The 23,656-nt window shown below is 45.2% G+C and overlaps 1 protein-coding gene across 4 annotated transcripts in view; it reads right to left on the bottom strand.

Moving 5' to 3' along the window:
• Positions 1–20,063: 20,063 nt before the first annotated feature.
• Positions 20,064–23,656, bottom strand: part of MOB2 (MOB kinase activator 2) — a 126,216-nt gene continuing 122,623 nt past the window's right edge. For all 4 annotated transcript variants that reach the window (XM_075712071.1, XM_075712070.1, XM_075712069.1 and 1 more), the window contains 2 exons: positions 22,999–23,123; positions 20,064–21,368 (listed from right to left, as the gene is read on the bottom strand). In XM_075712071.1, the coding sequence (XP_075568186.1) occupies positions 21,058–21,368; positions 22,999–23,123 (436 nt within the window). In that variant the 3' untranslated portion in view covers positions 20,064–21,057. The remainder of the gene's footprint in view (positions 21,369–22,998; positions 23,124–23,656) is intronic.

Genomic DNA, 23,656 nt, shown 5'->3' with positions numbered 1-23,656 from the left:
GTTGTTGTTGTCGTTGTTGGTTTTTTTAATCATTTTTCCCCTTCTTGGACCAGTTTTACTTGTACATAGGTTTGAAGATTAAAAAGAATTTTTAAAGACACAACTGGGGCAAAGACCTTTGACTTTTGCCCCATTTCCCCATTCCCCCAAATGGGAGGGATTTATTTTATTTTATTGTTTTATTTATTTATTTATTTTCCCTATTCTTAAACTTTTCTCTCTTGTATTGCTGTGTGCATGTCAGACACCAGGGGGTGATGGCTGGGGAGGGGGGGAGGCAAGGGTGCAGGAGAGGGGGGCAGTTTTAATTGCATGACATTGCTGTAAATTAGTCTCTTTTGCTTTCGTTGTCTTTCCTGCCTCCACCCTCTCTCTACTTCTCCTCCGAGCTCCCCTCCCATCACCCCCGTCCTTCTTTTCCCTCTTTTCTCTTCCCTTGTGTATAGATTTTGATGCTTCTGTTACATTGTACCTCTACAAAAGGCTGGGATTTCAATACAAAATAATAATAATAATTTAAAAATACCTATATCAGCAAAACCCATGTGGTACAAGCAGGAAGGGGATTACTTACACAAGATATAAGAATAAATGAAAGCAATACCTCTTGTTATCCTTCCTATTTTGTACTTTGAAGACACACACGCGCGCACACACACACATATACAGACACAAACTGACATTATTTAATGGTTTAAAATGGACAAAAAAATCTGATGTATCCCTTGTTAAATAACTGTGAGCAACTTTAGTTCAAAAACCAATAAATTCATTCAGTAAAGATACTATCTGTCGAGTGTCCTGTTTATGTCCATGAAAACAAACAACTTCTCACCAGTGCCGGACCCAGTAAGTACCGTATCACAGCTTTCTACACCACAGGAGCTGAAGACGGCGGGCATGTAAGGCAGCATCCTCCTGGCCGTGGAATTACCGTCATCTCCTCGCAGCGCTGGCGTCTGTAGCGCTGCGCCAGGCGTGCTCCACCCGCACAGCACAGACGCGCCACATACGGGCAAAGAGCAAGGACAGCTTAACCCTGTAGGCCTGGTTTTCCACAGTAACATGTTGAAAAAGATTAATCCAAATTACAGAGCAATCGCACACCCCCTAGATCTGATCTGGATGGAAACCACTGTACCAAAAACTGTTGCTGCTTGTGATGGTTCTCACCTCTAACCTGAGCTTCTCACGTTGCTTCCAGATTTAGCATAGGAAGGATTTCTCCACCCTCCCTGCCTGAAACACTCTCAGTCACATATATTTGAAAAAGCTTACCAGGTATGTCCCTGGCTTGCGTTGGGTTTGGGGATTTTTTTGCTGGTCGGTCGGTTCGTGTGGCTGCTGGCTTGTCACACGCCTCCCTCAGCTTTTGGGTGTTCACCTTTACACTGGATTACACTAGCTTCTTCCAGGTTACCATGAGAGCCTGGCAGTTCACCTCTTGGGCTGAGAGGTTTGGCTGGTGCACGCCTGAGAGAAACCGAGACCTGCGCAGGTGCTTCCCCGCACAGCTGGAATAAACCCGGCAGGCCCGAGCCCACGGCAGGTTTGCGGCGCCGTCCTTGTGGGCATTCGGGCCCCCGGCCCCGGCGTTCGCCGTGTCCCGGCCGCCTGCAGCAGCGTCCCCTCTCAGCCCGTGCCGGAGAAGGCCCCGACGCGGGCCGGCTCCCCTCGCCTCCCCGACGCAGGCCGGCTCTCCCCGACACGGGCCGGCTCCCCTCGCCTCCCCGACGCTCTCCCGCCTGCCGGGGCGCCGAGGGGCGGGCGCCGCCCGGGGAGGGAGGAAGGGGGATCCCGCCCGTTAGCGGGCAGCGAGGGTGGCGGCGGCTGCCGGGGTCGGCCAGGCCCAAAGGCGGGCAGTGGAGCGCAGCAGGTAGGGCCCCTGCCTGGGGAGAGAGTGGGGCGGCTGACGGGGCCGGGGCAGCACGGTCCCCGGGCGAGGAGGGAGGGCTTCACGGCGAAGCGCAGTCTGGAAGGTTCCGTGGTGCCGCCCCGGCCGCGGGGCAGCTACTGCAAGGCGAGGGCGGCGGGGCTGCGCCTGGGGGCTGGTCGGCACGACGTGTGAGGCCTTCCATCATGACAGGCAGGCCCCCGGCGGCTGCCACCCCACAAGGGCAAGGCGTGGTGTCCTTTTGCGGGCCCTGTTAGGGTAAGCAAGAGGAATGGTCTCCGCCCCACCACCTCCTTCTTCTTGTGGCCACCGTTTGAGGCGGTAGCCCATCTCCATGGGGTGCAGCTGGAGTTGCTCCCCAAGGGTTTGTTTCCCAGGCCTGCGGGGGGTAACCTCTCCCACCGGGCAGTTTTGTGGATAGTAGTGTGCAGGGAGGGTGTGTACGCTGGTGGGAAAAGGGTGCGTCAGAGATGGTAGGAGCATCGCAGTAGCTATCATCTTTCAGGGGTGTCATGGGGATGGTTGTGGCCTGTGGCGTCTTCCACAGATGTGTGCATCAGCCTCTGCAACTCTGTGTTGGAGTAGTGCAGATGCTGATAAAGCTCCAAACCTTTCCAGGCAGGGGTGACAGAGGAGGTTCCTCACAAGGACACCCCTGCTGCAGTAAGGTCTCAGCAGGGCGCAAGACTCATGGCTGTAGCAGACCATTTCCTGGGAGGTTGTGGTTCTGGCAGGCAGGGTCTCTGGGGGTTGGTGTTCATGTTAGCACCTGCTGCAGTGGTAGGGTGTGAAGGCTTGCACTGCAGATGGCATCCCCTGTGGATGCAGGAGGGACACAGATGTGCTGGAGGGGCAAAAGGGGACAGGAGTGCAATCGCTTGAATGCCATGCATGTTATTCATACAAAATACACTCTTATCTAGGAAAAAGCCAGAGTGTTTTTAAGGTCTTTGGGGGATTTATTGGTCTGCTAAAACCAAAGAAGAGGGAGGAGCTGACAAAGATCAGAAGATCAGGAGAATCACAAGTGCTGCAGGATTTGGTCTCTGTCACAAACCCCGAACTAGGAACTAGCTGTGTTATCATTTGCAGCTCTGAAAGTGAAAGGATGTGCTTGGCTGGAGTGTAGTACAGGGGAATGGGATTTAACGGCAGTGTGGCACCAGGTGTATGCTTGCTTCTATCTGTTTCTCTCTCTTTTCCTATGTGTTTCAGAAATGTTCATAAACTTATCTGATCTTTTTATGTCTTCAGTAGTATTCACAATTAGGGTCCCCGGTATTGCTAATTATGATCTCCAAAAGCTATAAGAAGAAAATAATGAGTTTGCAAAGTAAAGGACCTCATGCTTAGGGCCTACCCACATTTATTCTGCATTCTTGTTTGGTCATGTTATAACACAGTCTCTAGCTACCTGATGTTGTATTATCATCTGTATTACATAGGAGGGACTGTGCTTCTGAGTGAACTGAGTTTATGTTTAAACTGGTCTCAGCAAAACACCCTTTCTATTTTGTAGCTTAAATCCAAAGGCAAGTAGTAAATGCAACAGAGGATTTTGTATGCCTCTGTGGTTGAGGTAGTTGGATTATCTCTGCGATCAGGTGGTGGCTATTGTCCTCGTCCAAACCCCCTACCAGGTGATGGCTGCTGAGATGCCATGAGCTGTGCCACCTGTCCTTCATTTGCTGTGGTTCTGGGCTCTGCAGCTGTCTGGTTCTCTTGGAGGGTCCAGCCCCTTGGACTCAGTACCTAAAAAATTTACTGTGTTTAACATTAATCTGTCTGATTTCCTCTGGGTAAAACAACACAGCATATGACCTTCCAAGTGTAAACTGAAGACAAGGCAAGCATGTAAGACTCTAGTTTGTGCACATGTAGATATTAACTTTGTTTAGATACATGCATACATGAAAAATGTGTTTGTGCTCAAGGTGAACTGTTATTAATTGAGCCAGTACCTGAAGTGCTATATAAGCAATAAATTGTGTATATGCATCAAATGAGCAGGTGAACCTGTAGTCATGACGGTAATTCTCATTGCCACATGTCAGTGTACAGTCTGTTTGGGGGCTGAGAAAGAAGTCAGTTGTGTTTGAGAGCACTAATGCAAATTGTTCAAGCCTTGCAAGTGATGCATGAAAATTTCCTCAGTAGTTAGGTTGGCTTTAATGAAAGTGATCTGATACAAATGACTGAGCTTTAATGGTTCACACTAGGCGTAGGCAAAGACCAGTGTTTGTAAAGACAGCAAAACTTGTGTAAGGCCTCTAGGTAGTGCTAATTCTGGTGCCTACTGTTACAAGGTATGCCTTTTTTCCCATCTGATTCGAGGACAGTGCATTTAACCTAACAGGCTTGGACATTTTCTTAAATACTGCAGTAGAATGCCCGCAGGGATTGTCTTCCATATGGAAGTCTGCAGGACTGGTCCCCCTACCTTTGCTTCATTTCAGCTGTATACAACCAATTTTATGTGAGCTCATGATAGAAGGGCACAGTGTTTTGGTAAGGAAGCAGATTTAGCTCTGAGTTTCTTATTATAGAAAAGAACAGGGAGGGGAGAGAGACACTTGTTTAAAAACTGGAAAGTATCTTAGCTCTTTGTTGTACCCTTTAATCTTCTTATTTTATTTAAAACCACTTCAACAGCTGCAGCTCCTGTTTAATTTGGAGAACAAAACCCTAGCAGTTCAACTGTCTGGGGATACTTGAGGCCACAAGTGGAAGGGAAACCCACATTGAGGGCAAGTCCTTTCTTCTTCTAAATGCACAATTTATTGTGTGGGTTATTTTTAGTGCTGTAATCTCACTGAGTGCTGCTGAGAGAAACTGTGCCAGGCAGGCTGGCAGACTTTGAAGAGCTTGAGAAATGGGATTTCCTGTTCCACCGGCTCAGAGCTGACTCTTGCCATTGTCAGGAGCTATTATCACCTTCTTGCAGCCAAAGCAGATAACACAGCTTCAAGGTCAGGGAAGACACAAGCTTTCATCAACAGCATTAGCAGAAGGAAGAGTTTGCTTGCAGTCAGGGTGAATGTTTCTGTAGCTGGTGTAGTCAGGGACTTCTGCCTGGGCAGAGGGGTGTACCTGTGGATCACAGAACCACACAACAGTTGAGGCTGGAACAGACCTCTGGAGACCTGCTCAAAACAGGTTGCGCACTGCTATGTCCAGCTGCGTTCTCAGTGTCTCCGAGGTGGACACTACACAACCTCTCTGGACAGCCTGTTCCAGAAACAGCTGCTGAGGAGAGGAGAGAAATTTATTTCTCTGCTCCTCATCTTCTCACTGACCTGCTCTTTATTGTGGCTTTTGTGCTTCTGCTGAGCATTATCTCTTGTGTGGACATACCTGGGACTAGAAGGCAGTACTGATCCAGCCCTGGTAGTGTGGCACATTTCTCTCCATGCTATCCAGAATAGAAGGAAAAGGGAAGTAGCAAGCCTTGGTATAGGAAGCACTTCCAGCTGGAAGAACTGTGAGAAAAAGCAGCTGTGTTTACAGTAAAGTCTCATATACTCTTGAAAAGTATTCAGATTGAGATAGTAGCTTCAAATTGCAGTGTCTGTTCTTCCACGGGACATCCTTGTTCTTAAAGCAAAATCAGATTTCAGAATGGATGAAACAGACACTCCTGACTCAATAGCAGGATGTGCATGCTGGAGTTACCTGGAATTAGATTCCAGTATTACGCTGTTTGTGACAACTGGCTTGGTCAAGTCTTGTTATTTATATAAATAGTACAGTGGAATAGTGATTTCTGTCCTGTCTGAAGCAAATTACTTCCATGGTTCTGATACAGTTTATTGAATCATGCTGCTCACAATTAGGTGCAAGAATGCATCAGGGAATATATTGGTGCTACATACGTTAGGGGTGCTTTGAGGACATATGAAAAGCCATTTTTAGGACTGTGCTACTAATGGAGTCCTGACTGAGACCTCACATCACTTTATGGGAGCACTCATGAGCTCCAGTTCATATAATGTTCCTGATCTATACTCTTGTGCATAAATGTGGTGTAGAAAGCTGTTTTTCTCTGCCCGAGAGCCTTCAGTTTTAGCGCAGAGTTGCACAATGAGAATAGAAATGGGTGTGGACTAGATAGAGCTTGTGTTTACAGAAAAGCTTAAAAAACCAAAACAAAACAAGCCTTGGGACTAAAGTCTGGTCCCAAAATCTGGTCCCTGTCTGCTGGGCTTTAAGGCAGTGTTTTGATGGGCTGTGATACCTTTCCGCAGCAGGGCCTCTGCATAGGATGGTGAAAAGAAGGTTGGGCTGGGACTACAGTGTGTCCTAGCTTTGGCTTTTGCCTGCTGTGTGGCAGTGGGCAACTCCCCTTTCTTACCATTGTAGAGATAAAGAAGCTGAGGAAGGCAGCAGCACCTCCTTTGCAAAGAGCTTTGAGGATCACTGTTAAAAGTGTGGTATAAGCAGCAGGTAATTTTGTTAAACTATTCCTGGTTTACTGCAGTTGAGGAGCAGAAACTGGGCATTGAACGGGAAGCTGACGTTTTATCTGAAACACAGCATGTTTGCTATGGGTCCCTGAAGTTGCTGCCTCCTGATAGAGACATCTCAGTGTGAGCTATTAAGATGCTATTACACTTCATGTGAGTTGGGCACATTCTTTGCTTGCATCGAGATAGCTCAGAAATGTCTCTGGAGTGACCCGGTGGAGAGGAGACCTGGACCTAGCACAGGGGTCTGTGGCACATGGTGTGGCATGGTAGTGTCCTGGTCTTAAATTTCTGGGGTTTATTCTTCTATAGGGAATCCAAATGTAGGTTCAAATAACAATTAACCTTAACCATGCAGTATGAAGGTGTTTATTTGCACAGCAATGATGGCTTTGTCAGTACTTTACAGAGGGGATGACTGAAGCCTTAACTGGGCTAGATAAGAGCAGTAAAGAAGGATGCCTCTTGCTCTGCTGAGGTTGTTACTGAGAGCAGGTATCTGAGAGAGAGAGAGCACAACTCTGTTCCCTTGTCTGCCCCTTGCCTTGTGTTGAATGTATAACCTGGTAAGTGGCGAGGGGCGGGGGGAGGCTAAATAGTTCATAACTTACGGCTGTCCAATAGACTCTGTGCAGTCTGCCTGACATCAGAGCTGGTGGTTTTCCTGCTGTGAGTAGCGCTGCTCTTGGGTGTAAACAGAGACATGGGAGGGCCCCAGCAGCCACATCTGGCAGAGGCCTGTATTGGCTGAATTAAGAATTGCATTCAAAGAAGGAGGTAAAGGTCCATGCTGTTATTTCCTTGTTTCTATATTTAGATTTAGTTTAGCTTATTAGGGCTTGGTGCTGCAAGTGACTATGCTCAGAGTCAGTGGTGGAGGAGTCAGTGCTCAATTTGAGACTGAAGTATTGCCTCAGCCACACTGCGATGGTGGTGAGACCTGGGATCTGTTTGCTGCTCCATTAGGTTCCCTGTGCATCTTTTTCTTCTGCAACTGTGTTCTTCACCCTCGAAGTGGCAGATCCTTTCCTGTCCCCTGCGCTGGGAGGGTGACCTGTGGAGGCTGCCATCCCAGTGCTGGGCTGTCAGCCAACAGCAGAGCTGTGTGGGAGCACGCATGGGGGAGCGCACATGGGGCAGGCTCGCTGTGCTCATGCGCAGCGTGCTGACACTGACCCCTTCGGGAAGCCAGGTTCTCGTTATGCCAGTGCCCTGCTTAGTGTGTGTTTTGCTTACCAGGGTAACCCTGCTCTGTACATTGATATTAATTTAACATGGCATGTTGCATAGGTGACTTTCCAGCACAAGATCGTGTTATTCACACCCCAGAATTTTTCCTCAGCTATTACACTGCGTTTTATCTGCTTCCCCTGATTCTCTGCTTTTCCTGGTTATCATTCATTTACAAATAATGACTCAGCAGTTGCTGGCTGGGTCCTGGAGCAGCCCTTGAGGCTTCATCCTGTTATGTAGCAGTGTGAGTGGTCAGGTGCTGGGAGCTCTGGGGATGGCACAGCAGCCCCTCTGCCAGCCCCAGAAACACACCTGTAGGAGTGTGGGTCCTCTTGGACAGCAGGTCCTGCTGTGGGGATGGAGCTGGAGGGCCAGTCCCATGAGTTTCTGCCTCTCATAGAGAGGGGGGGTTGTGCTCATTATGTTTCTGATAAAAAGATGTGCTTCTTTTTTCAAGGACAGTGTTTGCAGTGCATGTATTCTGTGATACTTGACAATGCAGAGGGTGCAGTTGAAGGAGGAGGCCTGTGGGAGAGCTGAGATCTGTTTTTTGCCCAAAACTGATAAGCTTGGTGACCTTGGCCAGGCTGCTTCATCCTTTTTGTTTCTGTCATCTTTCCCTATATGTTGTCTCCTTCAGCTGGCTTGTCAGCTGGTCTACAGGGCCTTCAGCAGAAGGATTACAACTTAGTCTGGGAATGATGTTTGGCATTGGCCTTGATGCAGCCTTTAAATGCTGCTGTTATCCAAATAATAAATATTGCAAAATATCTCTTATTTCTTATCATTGCACTAGGCAAAGAAGAAGCAACTCTGAGCTTCTGATAGTAAACCTTGTGGTGAATCCGGTAACTCCTTTTCTTGCAGTAGGAACAGGCACCTTGCTGCTTTTCCCATAGGTGCCAAAAGCAGGGAGTGCAGCCATGTGTCTGCTGAGAGGCTGGAAACAACCCTCTGCTTAGAGATGCCTGAGCTTGCTGTAAGTGAGCCGGTTTGGGTGCGGGAAGTGTTTGAGCTGTGTTAGCTGGCACAGTTCCAGGGTAATGCAGCTCAACTGGATCCAGTACCCAAGCGCTTATCTTCAGGTGCTTCAAGTATCATTGTTGTGATGCAGAACTGATTCCCTCACTACTGCTTCTGAGTTCCCAGGAGCTGAAGGCATTTGAGGCAGCATAGACATACTCCCTGGCTTGGAGGTGTCTTCCTCCTTGGTTGGGTCTTTCACTTTACCCTAAGACAATTTAAAATAAGAAGCCTAGACCAAATGGGAGCATGGGTCAGTAGGGGTCTATGCAAGTCTGAGCAGCCGGTGGTCTTCGACTTCTTGTTCCCTATAAAATCCTGGCATACGTAAGGTTTGTATCCTGGCAGCAAACAGGGAGGCACAGAGGTAGAGAGAACTAGGAAGTTCTCTGTCTGATGAAGGTTCCTCTGGTACCATTAGGATTCAAGGTGGCATGGCTACAAGCTGTCCTGTTGCACAGTGCTCTGTGTATTTACCATGAGGTATCCCCACTTAAGAGCTGAGTCATTGAGGGTGGTGGTGGTACACCAGTTCTTGTTTAGTTACCAGGTGGTGTGAGAGAACTGTTTGGATTTCCAACAACTTTGAACCTGCAGCACCTTGCCTTGCATAAAGGAAGTGGTTCTAGTGGTTAGTTCAGGTACTGTGGCTGAGATTTTTAAGTGCTGATTTAATTTTTTTCTGCTGTTCTGTGGGACCATAGTTAAGCAACCCTCAAACCCTCTGAAAATCCCATGTTGCTGCAGTGCTTGTAGTAGCTGAACTAAGCCCTGAACTCAGGTTTGCCTGAGCCGCTAGTCAGTGAGGGAGGTGAGGATGATTGTGAGGAAAGATTTTGACTTGGGTATAGAACTTGCTGTGCCTGTACAATCTCCAGCCAAGCCAGGCTGTGCTCTGGCTTGGCCTTGATCCTGCTATGCAGCAGGAATGCAGTACCTGTCTCTGCAGACTCTTCTTATCAGTGTGCAGACAAGTTCCCCTGACTCAGCGTGTTCTGCGGGGTGCGTGCCCATGCAGCATGCTGCACCTCGCTTGCACTGGGGAGGTGTATCAGTGGGGGCGATGGTTAAAGGAGGCAGTGAAAAACACAGTCCTAGGCCAGGGTTAGGCCATCCTTTTAAGGAGCACGTGGAGACTGTGTGTGTTTCTGGCCCTCTCCTAGGAAGAGGTAGTCATAGGAAGTAGCAGTACAGACTTTCCCATAGCCAATCCCAGTAGGGAGCTGTGTGTGTCAATTCAGGCAATTGAGACACAAATCAACATTGAGGGGAGGAGGAATCATGTTTGTACGGCTTGATATTTAAAAGAGGACCAATAATGTCTGTGATTTATGCATTAGAAAAGACTGAGTAGCTTTAGTTGGTCAAATCAACATGGCAATGGCAGTAAGACATAGAAAGGGAACTTAGAAGTATTTCAAGACAGACTGATAGTTGTTGCTTCAGCTGATAGAAATCCGTACAAGGCCATTGGCATCACTGAGTTAACTAGCTGTAGATCTGACCCTTAATTAGCAATAATTCTGGCTCCAGGTTCCACTTCTGCCTCGCTGTTCTTTCCTTTTGCTGTGTTGTGTGCTCAGCTCAATTCAGAGTACTGCAGCTGACACAGCTGCTAGATTATCAAATAGTTCCAGGGAAAATGTTTGGGGTTTGGCTTAGCTGTCAGCTTCAAGCAGAGAACGAAACTGTGTCATTCAGGGAGAATTCCCTCAGCAATATTGCAAAATACAGGATTCTTTGGGACTATTGTTGTGGCTTGTGATACCTGGGAGTTCAGAACAGTGGCTTGCAGTGTTCCCTTCTGACCCTGAAATTAGCATGTGGGGGCTTGGTTTTCATTAATGACCTAATCAAGGGTCTTGGTTGGGTCATTACAGCCTTTTTTTTTTTTTTAAAAAAAAGTAGTTCTGCCAGATAGGTTTGGAAGTATGGGGGCTGCAGGATCATACAGAGGTGTGAAAGCAGATACAACCATGATCTCCAGTTTCAGTGGAGTTGCACTGCAAATTTGCTTTAGAAAAGGGAAGAAAGAGGAGAGCCTGACAACATCTGTAAGCCAGAATGAAGAGGACCACTGCCAAACAATCTCATTTGGGAAAGGGGGACAGAGAGCTTTCGTCTCCTGAAGTTATACTGTCCTGTAATGGAAAGGACTAACTACTTGTTGAGCCATGTGTGTAGTTTGTGCTTGGTCTTTGTTTAGTTTGCCCCAGGCTGTGTTCATGTGCAGTTTCTTCTTGCACTTGCCTGCTCCATCTCCTGGGGAGATGGGCTGCAGTAGGATGGAGTCAGCCAGAACCTATAGATCAGCACTGGCCATGTCCAGCGTGAAAGATGTCGCAGCCCCTGAGGTGTGGGTGGTAATGGGTAGAACCAAATGTCATGATGTCACTTGCAAGTACAGACAGTGTGTTTTGCATGTTACTAATGTGTTTTGCATGAAGATAATCTTCCCAGTTTGCCTGTTGCTTCCACAGCTGCTGCTGCTCCACTCTCCACAAGAGAGGGGTGAAGAAACAAGATGACCTTTGTAGCATGCAAAAATCCTGCAGAGAGGCAGAACATGGTGTCACCCATTAGATGTTATGTGAAGCAGCTGGGGATCAGTTGTGCTATGGTGCTTTGTGCTGGGCCTTGTACAATGCCCTGCTGATTAGCTAGTATGGAGAAGAACAGTGTCTAGAACACAGGACCTTCCTCAGAGAGGACTGGGTAGCAAAGACACTGCCTTTTCTCTTTGCTTCCTAAAGACTTTTACAAGCTGTACCATGTGCCTGCTGTCAGTTGTGCTGTGCAGAGGCAGGAGAGGATGAAAGAGAGGTGTAGGTATGCCTCTCTCTAGCCTGTGTAGCTTCTACATAGCTTTGCAGAGACATGACAGCATTCAGTCTGACAGGGACACAGCTAAACATCAAACTGTTTGCATGAGGGGAAGGACCATGCATAACCTAGTCCTTCTCAAAGGGCAAGGTGAAGTAGAGCCCGCTACCAGAGCCTGCTGCTATGGGAGCCTGGACAGAAAAATACTGTGGCATATTACTGAGGCTTATTGCAGTAGCACATGAAAGCTACAAGTCTGTTCTTTTACATTCTTTGGTAGTGCAGCAAGGGACAGCTTTGTCAATGTAGGTGTGATAAACAAGAAGGAAAAGAGGCATCTGTTGTCCACATTATGCAGATTCAGGAACTGAGATGAAGAGCGATTCAGTGATTCTCTCAGTTGCTTATATGAACTCTGTGGCTTGGGCTGGAACTTGAATCCAGACCTTAACCTGGCAACAGCATATTCCAGTGAGCAGGTCTGCAAACCTCCTCAGTGGCCTGTCCCTAAAGACAGGTTCTTTCATTGCTCAGCACACCACTTTAGAGTAGCTCTTTTCAGATGCAAATGCTACATTTCTTTCTTTGATAATGAAAGAAAAGTTGCTTTGGCATGTCTTCTCTCTTGTGGCACTAAGATCCAGCATCATATCTGCAAACTGCGAGACTGCAGAGGCAGTCTGGATCACACAGACTGTCCCAGTTAAGCAAGCAGTGAATCAAGTGCCCACATTTCAGAAGCTAGATTTGTACAATTTGTGATTTGTGTTTGATTCTGAGCTCTTCTGTTCCTTTGTGTTTGGGGACTTTTACGAGTGTGTGTTCTTGTGCAGGTTCTTTGGCATCTAGTAACATGGAAGCACAGGTTGCAATTTTCTCCTTGCTCAGGAAACTTAAGGGTTCATTTACAGGCTCTCCCCTTCCAGTGGTTGCTTGTTTCTGCAAAACTTGTAAAAACATTCCAATCACATTGAGACTCCTACCTGTCTTCCAGGTTGGTTGAAATCAGCCAGCAGTTCAAAAGTTTGGGGTAGGCAAGAAAAAGGGACAGGCAGATGGAGTCTTGCTTAAGCTTTTTTCATTTTGGATATCTGGCTTTAAAAAAAGCCCATGTTTTCATTTCATGGACCAGAAATCTTTTACTACTGTCCTGGTTTCGGCTGGGATAGAGTTAATTTTCTTCCTAGCAGCAGGCATAGTGCTGTGTTTTGGATTTAGTAGGAGAAGAATGTTGATAACACACTGATGTTTTTAGTTGTTGCTGAGTACTGCTTATGCTAGTCAAGGACTTTTTCAGCTTCCCATGCTCTGCCAGGCGCACAAGAAACTGGGAGGGGGCACAGCCAGAATAGTTGATCCAAACTGCCCAAAGAGCTATTCCATACCATATGACGTCATGCTCAGTATAGAAACTGGGGGGCGGGGTGGCCAGGGAGCAGCGATTGCTGCTCGGGAACTGTCTGGGTATCGGTCGGCGGGTGGTGAGCAATTGCATTGTGCATCACTTGCTTCGTGTATCATTATTATTATTATTACCATTATTATACTGTTACTATTAGCATTACTATTTTACTTTATTTCAATTATTAAACTGTTCTTATCTCAACCCAGGAGTGTTTCTCACTCTTACTCCTCCGATTCTCTCCCCCATCCCATCGGGGTAGGGGGAGTGAGCGAGCGGCTGCGTGGTGCTTAGTTGCTGGCTGGGGCTAAACCACTACAACTACAAAATAAAACAACCCTCTTATAAACCACCTGAGCTATTTATCTGAGGAGCACCTGGATCAGAAATGAATGTTAATCCAGTAATAAGATAATTAAACTGTTGTAATGGGTTTTTTAATCTCCCTTCTCCAGCTGTAGTTTCACTTTTTGCCTTCATCAGGGAGATTATAATGAAGCACAGAGGGCTTCTAATCCAATCGGAATTCCTTGATGGATTGGAGTATTTTTTGTTTTTTCACATTTAAGCAGTGGTTATGGCACAAGATTAACTGCATTCACGGGGTTGCCATCTTGTTACTAAATCCATCAAATGTAAGCTGAAGAAAGGTGATTCCAGGGTATCTGATCTCCACGATGGTCCATGAACATCCATGTGGCAGGGCCAGGTTTGTGAAGATGTCAAACCAGCTCTCAGCCAGGTGCCGATAGGCGTTCACAAAACCAGCACTCAGGTCCTATCCAGTCTTAACAGCACCCACAGGTTCCTGGCAGTTCTGATTTGGCCCCTAAGCACAAACAGATCAATGAGACTGTGAGTGGCAAAGAGCAGTTCCAGCCTATCTCAGGCTGCATTCCCGTGAAGGTCTGCAAAATGCACGTTCCCTCTTCAGTGGCTCTGCTTGGAGCTACCTTATCTGCATGCACAACACAGCATGGTTCCCTTTGCCAGGTAGCCCAGTAGTTGCTCAACAAGGAGGTTCAGACTGAGCTCTGCTTGATTTGGAGCAGGGCAGGTACTGGTCATTCCCTGAGTGTCTCCTGTTCTTTCCTGCAGCATGTCATAAGTATGGCTTTTGACCTTCAGGCCATCACGGTGTGCAATGGGGAGTTTGGGGCTGGGAGTGCAGGATACAAACGCGCCCTGTATCTCTGTGCTGAACATACACTGCAGAATTGCTTGCAATTGCAAGGGGCTAGGTTTTGCGATTCAGGTGACACTGTGCAGTCTTCTGCAGACTGCGAGTGTCACTGGTATAACAATTAGTGAATTCACAATGATGAATAATATTGAGGTCTTGATGGACATCTCATTTTAAGATTTGCTAGGAACTACCTGTCCAACCTGTCCAAGCTGCAGTCCTTTTCACATGCCAGGACTGTGATGCTCTGATCACATCACAGCATCTGTTCTGTAGATTTCATTTAAGCCAGTTTAAAACAGTTTTTTAAACTGGTAAGATTATTCGAAGACATTTACTATTATTTGTGCTCTCTTGAAAATGTTCTTAAAGTAGCTAAAGTTTTCACAGTTCTGCTGCAGTAGGTACAGCTGGTCTTAGGCACAATTTGTCTTCTGCTTCTCCTATTTACTCCTGTTGAGACAGGTTTTATAGCCACAAGGATTGAAATTAACCTTCCTAAATTGTTGAGTGTCAGTAAACCTGGCTGAAAAGGACACAGAGTTATTTCTGTTACAGGTTTTGTATAGATTTCATGTAACTGTAAAAATCTTGGCTTATTCAATGTCAGTTTCCAGTTCTGTTCTGGATTATCCTTTTTAAGTGGAGCCAAGCATATGGTTCTCCTTATTCATAAAAGTAAATTCTTTTAATAGGCAGTTGTAAGTATTCTGGCTGTCTGCAATACCAGTGTCTCCAGATTTGTTACAGAAGACTTTTACTTGTTACAGAAGTAATTTAGGAAATCTCATCTGCTTGGAAATAGAGCTTTCAAGTATAAATCTTTCCTAAAAGAATTCAGTCATAGAATCATAGAATCATAGAATCGTTTAGGTTGGAAAAGACCTTTAAGATCATCCAGTCCAACCATTAACCTAACACTACCAAGTCCACACTAAAACAATTAAGGGTAGACTAGACTAGACATGTCCCAAAGTGCCACGTCTACCCGTTTTTTGAACACTTTCAGGGATGGTGACTCCACCACCTCTCTGGGCAGCCTGTTCCAATGCTTGAGCACTCTTCCCGTGAAGAAATTTTTCCTAATATCCAACCTAAACCTCCCCTGGTGCAACTTAAGCCCATTTCCTCTCGTCCTATCGCTAACTACTTGGGAGAAGAGACTACCACCCACCTCCCTACAACCTCCTTTCAGGTAGTTGTAGAGAGCAATAAGGTCTCCCCTCACTCAGCCTCCTCTTCTCCAGACTAAACAATCCCAGTTCCCTCAGCCGCTCCTCATAAGGCCTGTGCTCCAGACCCTTCAGCAGCTTCATTGCCTTTCTCTGGACACAGTATTCCAGGTGCGGCCTCACCAGCGCTGAGGGAGATTTCCATGCAGAAAGAAGTAGAATGGGACTCTATAACCACCGTGTGGCCTTATGGGTCTAATGAGTATGTGGTGCTGGAGAGCTGTGCAGCCTTTCTTTAGTAGACTGAGGATTCACCTTCAACTCCTTGTACACCTGCATTAAAGCCCTTCTGGGGGAACCCCGGATCATTTCATTGGTTCAACGTGGTAGTTAAATTAGTGACTGGTGCCAAGGCCAGTTTGTTTTCCTTTTTTTTAGGTTTCCTTTTGCAGTCCTTGAGGGCAGTACTTGCTTCGGGGCAAGTGTCTTCTAAGCCTTACTGATGACAGGTGAAGCAGTGGTTTCAGAGAAGCCGAAGTCCTTTGTGAGGTGGCATTTGACCTTTCTGTAGCTGAGCTGATGTTGCAGAGGGTTGCTCTCTGCTGAGCGGAAAGGCTGTCTAGCCCAGGCTCTTTGTACCCTTTCTTTTGAATTATCCCAGAGACCATTAAAAGGAGGAGGAGTTTTATGTAAGGGACATTGCACCACTTCTTTGTGAGAGAATGTTTTAATGCCTCTTTTAGACATAATGAAAAGAATTAGCAGATGATGACACATAGAGAAGTGAGGCTAGTCTTTTTTTTTTTTTTTTTTTTTTTGGCTGGACAAAACTCTCTGAATGTTCTCTCATCTGAATGCTTCACCACAACAATTTGTTTTCTCTGAGTCACATGCTAACCTAGCTTTGAAAAGTCTTATTGTTCATGTCAGCCGTCACAACCAGAACAGTTCTGTCCCTGAAAAGAATGGAGACCCCCATTAGCACACTGAGGGGTTTTTGCCAGCTGTTTGGTGTTTTTCTCACTTTATATCATCAGTTCCGTTGGGAATATTGGGATTTGTCTGTACTGCATATATCTGTATCATGTAAAGATACCAGATCTGTCTTTAAATCCTTCAGGTACTGAGCTTATATTCAGGCACTAGTATTGCCTCAGCAGCATGGATAACTTAGCCAGTCTGAATTCTGTGCTGTAACTACTGCCAGCACCTGGACAGTAGAACTATATTTAAACTGTCTGGTGTTGCCATTTGTGCTACAGACATGAACATTGGTTTCATTTGTTTAGTAAGTTTGAACAGAATAAATCAACAACCTATTCCTCTGTCCTCAGTTTAGATAATGGAAGAGTATTTCTGGATTCGAGTCTTTCTGTTAACAGCTGAAATGGTGAGCTAAAGATTGGCTGGGACAAGTTACATGACAGATGTGAGTAAGGGCTTGTTTGATGAAGCATGGCTTTGTACGAGATCAGCATACTTACTAAGCGCTCATAAAGTTGGCTTGTTCTTTTATGGGATTGCTTGTTTCTGTGACAGTCTTTTAGTCTTCTGCTAATGTGCAGGAGCTAATTGTTACCTGACAGCATCAACATTTAGCTCCCAGTCCCTTCCAGGAGCACCTCAGTATGCGCATGTTTGGCCAGAACTGGTGGTATCTCAGAGCCAGAACACATCTTTCTTCCTCCTCAGATCTTCTCATCAGAAAAGTGTTCTGTTAGAAGCAAGGTCGATTTTCTTAAAATTCTTGGTTACAAGGTTGTTACTCGTATATAAAATGAGTGTGCTCTATGGGATCTCAGACTTGGTAACTTTCTGCAATTCTCAGGCAAGTAAGAAGGGCATAGCTCTGATTTTGCTGGGCTGAAGTAGTAGATGCCTGACAATTTACAGCTTGCCACTTCAGGACCTTTCTCAGGGTTGGGGGTGAAGCTGGTCCCATGATCTCTACACAGTTTCATTGCCTTGAGGTCAAAGCTAAAGATGGCCGTCTTGCTGTGTGAAAGACTGGTGGCACTGTTCCTGTGTCCCATTCCCATGAATGGCCAGAGGTAGCCCATGTAATGGACACAAGCTGCTGACCTTGGTGCTTACTTACCTGCTGCTGGTATTTATTCCAGATGGCAGGTATGAAGAAATTATTTTCCTCTGGTTGTTATTTACAGGCACTTATCCTTGGATTTCCTAAGAACACTGCAGCCTCAAAGAGTTACTGATAATGACAAAAATGGGGGGGTGGGGAGGCAGGGGAGTGTGTGTGGGGGGGAGTGTTTCAGCTTGCTATAACAAACATTTCACCCCATTGCTATAAATTTATACTCCCTCAGCTCTTCAGCACATCACGTGTGTGTCCAGAGTACCATGTCAGGAACACAGTCCTACAAAACATCCATATGACTGTTGCTGGTTTTAAGGGAGAGACTTTAGCCCTGTGACAGCTTGTGCTCACTGCCATGGTTTTAGGCCTGAAAGTTGCTTAGGGATTCTGCAATGGCAGATGTAAAGCCGAGACTTTGACAAGGCAATGCTTGCAAAAGGCATGTATGATGGGGGTATGTGTGTGTGTATGTATATAGTTCAAAAGGTGTCTTCTAGCAGTGTTTGGTTATTTTTCTGGGGTGTTTTACGGTTTTTGTTTAGTTATTTATTTAGCACCCCTTAAACAATGGTATGTTTTAGGGCAAGAGGGGCGGTTGAATGTAGCATAGTTAAGGTACCTCTCTTGTTCTGACAGCGCTTTAAACAATTTACAAAAACACATTTAAAGCAGCAATGACAATTTCCTCAGTGTTACAAGCCCTAAGCCTGTCTTTTAGATACAAGGGGATTCAGGCTCAGTGCTTACAGTGTGGATCGTCAGTGACACACTGCAAGCATAGATGGTCACCGACAGGCTTCAGTGGCATCAACCAAGAAGAGTTTGAAGACTTAGTGGCACTTCTGTATCTAGTGTTACTACAGCATAATTCAGTAACCTCTGAAATATGCTTGGACACCTTGAGGCTGAGCTTTATAGTAACATTTACTCCAGACAATAAGAACATTAGTGTTAGCACTATTTCAGTGTGTTACTTATTTCCACTGCTAAAACCAATGAGATAGGCTACACTAAAATAGGTTTCATTATTTGTGTTCTTGTTAACTGCTTGTAAAAATATAAAAAAACCCTACCCTGCTAGATGAAGTGTCTATGATTTCAGGAATATCAAATGTCTGCAGAGTAAACTCCAGACAGCTGCCACAAACGACAGCAGGCTCTTCCAGAGGTAATGTGGTACTTCACTGTTCTCCTGGTAGCTGAATTAATGGTTTGCTGCTTTGCATCAATGCCTGGGTTCCCAGACTTCCTACGAGGTTCTGTCAGTTCTCCTGTGGGAAGCTAAGGTATAGTCACCCTTGCATTTGATATCGGTATCACTGTGTTGTGATCTGAAACTTCAGAGTTGTAGCTGGTCAGCCTTTCCAGAGAGAGCTGAACTGCCTCTTATTTAAGTCAAACCTTTCCCAAATGTGTATAATTTCTAAATGGTCTTTTAGAGTTAGACTGCAAATGCATTTTTACAAGTAGATAATAAATTACCAGAAATACTTGGGTTCGGCTTCCTGTCCTTGCTCTTACTTTCTTACCTTGAGCTCTACTGTATGCTCTCACTGCAAGTAAGACAGGGCCTTACAATGGCATTGCTCTGATAGCTTCTGCTATCACACCTCTGGTTTTCCCTTCAGGTATTAGTGTAGGGAGCTGTAATGGAAAGGCTCACATCAGCGTGAATGGAGACAGAATGGGAATATTTGTCTGCATATGGAGGCCGTAGCAGGAGGACATGGTGGGGAAGCAGTGCTCTTGAACACCTGTGTTAACAGCACCCAGATTGAGCAGGTCAGCAAGACTCCAGCACATTTGCCTGCAGGTTCACAAGGTACCCACAATCTGGAAACAAACAACACAGGACAATTCTGGGCTCACAATGTTTGAGGTCATTTTCTCTCTCTCACTCCTCCCCTTCTCTGGTGCTTGTGCCTTTTTGCTCTTTTTGTCTCACTTTTATGACTTCTTGCTCTTTTTCTCACCTCCACATTTTTCTTCCTTTATCTGTTATTGCTCTTGCGCACTTCTTCACAAGCTTTCTTCTTTCTTGTGCTTTTTCTTTTTCTCCTTTTTCCCTCCTTTCTTGCTCATGCTTCCCAACACACACACATCCTTGGTGCTCTTCCTTCTTCTTTTTTTTTTTCACTTGCTCTCCTTTTCTTCTCTTCACTGACTTTTACTACAGTTACAGACCTCATTCAGGAAAACCTTCTAGGATTCATGCCAGGTCAGTTATTAATGATGTATATACCTCAGGATAATGACCAAAACCAGTAACAAACAAGTCTCAGAAGCTGCCACAGATTTGATAGAAGCACAATTGCAAGCAAAATTTGGCATTTTCCCAACTGTAAATACTGACTGCTGACAGTGGAAATTTGAAGGAAAGAGTAATATCACTGTCCAGATACAATATTGATACAATACTGTATCTACAGATAGTGTGATACAATATTCACTGCAAAATATCCAGGAGCCCACTGCATTTGCAGACTTTAAGTATGTACAAACAGGAAACTTGCTCCTTTCCAAGTGTTGCTTATGTCTGGAGTGCTAATCTTCAGATTACCTGGGGAGGAGGTTCCTAGCACTACCAGAAAAGGCAAGGAATTGATTATAAATGTAAGATTACAGGGTGGAAGACAAACAGTTATTTATAAAGCTGGTTGACAGCAGGGCCAACAGCATTCAGTGGTGAAAGGGAAGCTCTACGGGTAGATTCCACTGACTTTTGACGCTTCAAACACAAAAACAAAGTTTATGGCTGATAGATTTGTTTTTATTATTATAGAACAGATGAACTAAAATAAGCCAACAATATAATTTTATGCCAACAGCCATCTTTCTAGCACAGGCGGTGACTGACTCAATGTACCCTTCTCCCCCCTCCCTGGGCCTCTCTCTGTTCAATGGGAAGCAAATGGTGGTGGCTTTTGCACATGGGTTTTGGACTCCAGTGATCTTACTCTTTTTATTTGTAGAGGTGTGCCTGGGAAAAGAGGAGGCAGGGAAGCAGAGAAAAGAGTAAATATGTTGTAGGAGCAATAAGCAGAAAGGCTTGTGGATTCTCTTGCATGTTCACATGTTGTGACCAGGTAGATGGGACAACTGGAGAGTCATGCCCACTTTCAACATGTAGCAAGCCCCTAGTTGCTACTCTAGTCAAGCCAGGAGTTTTCTTCCCATTCCAAGCTAACAAAGGGCAAGATGCACTCAACTGGGTAGTTTTTGGCAGGGTAAGGGGCAGTCTATGTAAAATCAAACCAAAAAACCACCCCCACCCCACCCCCCAAAAAACCTGAAACCAACCTGCATTGTAAGCCACTTCAAAGTAAAAGTTACTTCTTATAATATAATAGATGCTTTTTAAATGGCAGGACCACCATCCTAGAAAGACAAAGGGCTTGCACTCAAGACCAAAGAAAGAAAAACAAAAAACCAACCAAATAAACAAAATAAACCAACCAAAAAAACCAAGAGTGGCCCCACTCTCAAGCTTGGCTCTTCTCTAAAATCAGCACTCATTATCCATCTGAATAGGTGAAAGGAGGAGTGGACAGAAAATAAAATAAAACTGGTGCAACTTCTCGCCAGGTGGCGCATCAAACCAAAGCTCCATACAGTCCCATACGACTACACATCCTGTGGTGGCAGCATAATTTCTTTCAGCTTTCCTTGCTGTATATGTCTGTATGTATATCTGAACATATACATACACATACACACAGAATATATAATATTGTTTTTAATGTTAGTTTTGATCCTGTAGGAGGGCTCATCTCTCTTTCACGTGGTTCTGTGCTCCCGCGCTGTTGCTGCTCCCATTGCCGCTCCCGTTACTGCTGCTCCCACTGCTGCTGCAGAGGACCTCTGTGAGGTCGTCCATGATGGTGGTCTCTTTAGGGTCCACGAGGTTGAACTCCCTGATGAATAGGATAAAGTGTGTGTAGAGCGTGTTTAAATGTCCGTGCAGCTCCAGTGCCAAAGTCTCCTTAAAGTGTGAGGAGTAGATATGGGCCAGCACATGGAACAGGTACTTGCAGATCTTCTTCACTAGGGACTCAAACGAGTTTGGGAATTCCTTGCCTGAAAGGAAGACAGAGAAAAACGCCATGATATCTCCAGCTGCTTACCTTCAGCCCCACAGCAGCATTTGTTTGGGCTGAGCTGTGGGTAAGAGCAACTAGCCCACCTTATACAGCAGACCATTTGTGGGCCTTGTATCATCCTCTCATCTTGTTCTTTTTACAGGAATTCAGGGGAAGAAGAATCTAAGGAGGTTTTAAGCATTTTCATGTGAAATTAAGTTTTAAACCCTAAGGGTCCAAAAATCAAGAAGCAAGTGTTGTCATTCTTTAAAACCACATGTTTTGTTACTGGCTGTAAAAATGAGAGGTTCTTCCGGTCCTTATCAAGATGGTCCGGGAGTAGCAGATTTTTTCCCTGGAAGTACGTAATGGTTGGGAGACCAATTCACAGATCCTGAAATGGAAGCTAAGGTACACGGGCCTTGGTAGTGTGCAGCAGTTCGACTAACTGTATATAATGACTTCCTTCATTTCATTGTTGGAATTCTATCAAATGGAAAAAGAAATGGAAGGAAATACTGGGTGCCTTCTGTCATGTGCAGTTGAAATTGTGCTTGCTGGACCAGTACTGTGCCTGCCCAGTAAAGGACGATTATTGGACAACTACTTTAGTAACACTGAACGTGAAACTGAGGCAAGCAAAAAAGCAAGGCCTGCCATCCTGTGTGTGATGCATAATACGCAGTATGCTACTGGTCTAAAGTGCATCGTCACCACATGGACAAATCACTTGCATGAAAGGCCCTCGTTGCCCTTGAACAATCATATTAAAAAAAAAAAAAAAAAAAAGAGAGAAAAAAGTTCAGCTGCAGCTGGCTTACTAGACACTGCCTCTTTCCAGATCAAGATGCTTGTAAGCAATGGCTACTAGCTTAACATTTGCTATATTGTAATGTCCTACTTCCCCAATTATCTGTTGAAGGGGCTCAAGAAGCCAGCTGCTTTTAGTCATGATTAAGCTCACCTACCATAACGTCAGGTCTCTATTTTTTTCACCTTAGCCAAAGGCATTGCATGTAGCACTCTTGTTAGGATACAAATTTGAGTTAAAAGTTGCTTTTCAATTCTTAAAAATCATATTATTTTTAATCTTTGGAAGGGAAGGAAGATTGCAAACAATCTGTGAGACAAGGCCTGGTTGGGCAAGGAAGACAAGCCACATTCCTGGCAATCCAATTTATTTCCCCCTTAATGCATCAGGGCTCTAAAGGAAATAGTAAAACAACAAGGTTAAATTTTAGTGGTAGCAGGCTGTATCAAACACATACATGCTGACAGTTTTCACATTTTTATCCTCTCTGAATGCAGGCTAGAAGATCTCAAAATGCTTGAAGAAAAAGATGTACTGATGATGAAATATAAGAGGGACAGGATTGTGAGCCTTTCACCCCAGTTCATATGCCAGCAGTGCAAGTCCTTCTTACTGCAAGAATGAACCAAAAATTAAAATCTCCCTTAAAAAAAAAAAAAAAGGGGGGGGGTGTGTGGATGTGGGAGGGTGTGGGGTGGAATCAAACAAACAAGTGAGAAAACTGCCTGGTATTAATACATATCCTGAATGCCAACTTTCACCTTCTTAAGGCATCTGCAAATAGCCACAGGAAGCACCTATCCAAAAGCAGACATACCATATTTTGTTGGAAAGACATCCTCATCTGTCACTAGTTTCTGCACTGAACTCATGACGAAGTCAACATACTGAGGAGCAGTGCACTTGATCTTCTTTCCCCGCTCATCATACCAGTAGTATTGTCTGTGGAAAGAATGGACAGTGTTACCACATTATACCTTGGCCCCTCAGCTCTAAAAGGTTAGTGTCTAAGTAATACAAAACATCAGCTGTAACATTACCAAAATACATCATAGCTGCTACAGAAGAGATTCGCTTCAGGGTATCTTTCTACATAAAAAACCTGGAATTCTGTTAGCCAATTTTGTTTCTCCCTATCAGTTTAGTATTAGTACCAAGCACAGAAAGCCTGCTGACAAGCCTCTGTGGAGAGGAGCTCTACTGAGGCAGTGATAACTCCCTATCCATGAGGCTGAGGGTTTGCTTACAGTCTACAGAACTGTACAGGAAAGCATTATGTAATTATTTTTAAAGGGCAACAACATTGCACAGTGATAAACTGGTGATCTTCTGATGCTTAACATCACAAAACATAAATTAATCTCACAGTGTAATATTATTAAACAGACAGAAGGTGGCCCCAAAACACCAGCTTTTCCAAGCTGGTGCTCTGATATACTGGCAGCATTTTTAAGGTCTACAAATCCTGTTCCAGA

This window comes from Pelecanus crispus, chromosome 6 (genome assembly GCF_030463565.1).
Source record: "Pelecanus crispus isolate bPelCri1 chromosome 6, bPelCri1.pri, whole genome shotgun sequence".
NCBI classification, from domain to species: domain Eukaryota; kingdom Metazoa; phylum Chordata; class Aves; order Pelecaniformes; family Pelecanidae; genus Pelecanus; species Pelecanus crispus.
This window is presented reverse-complemented; position numbering and strand designations above follow the sequence as displayed.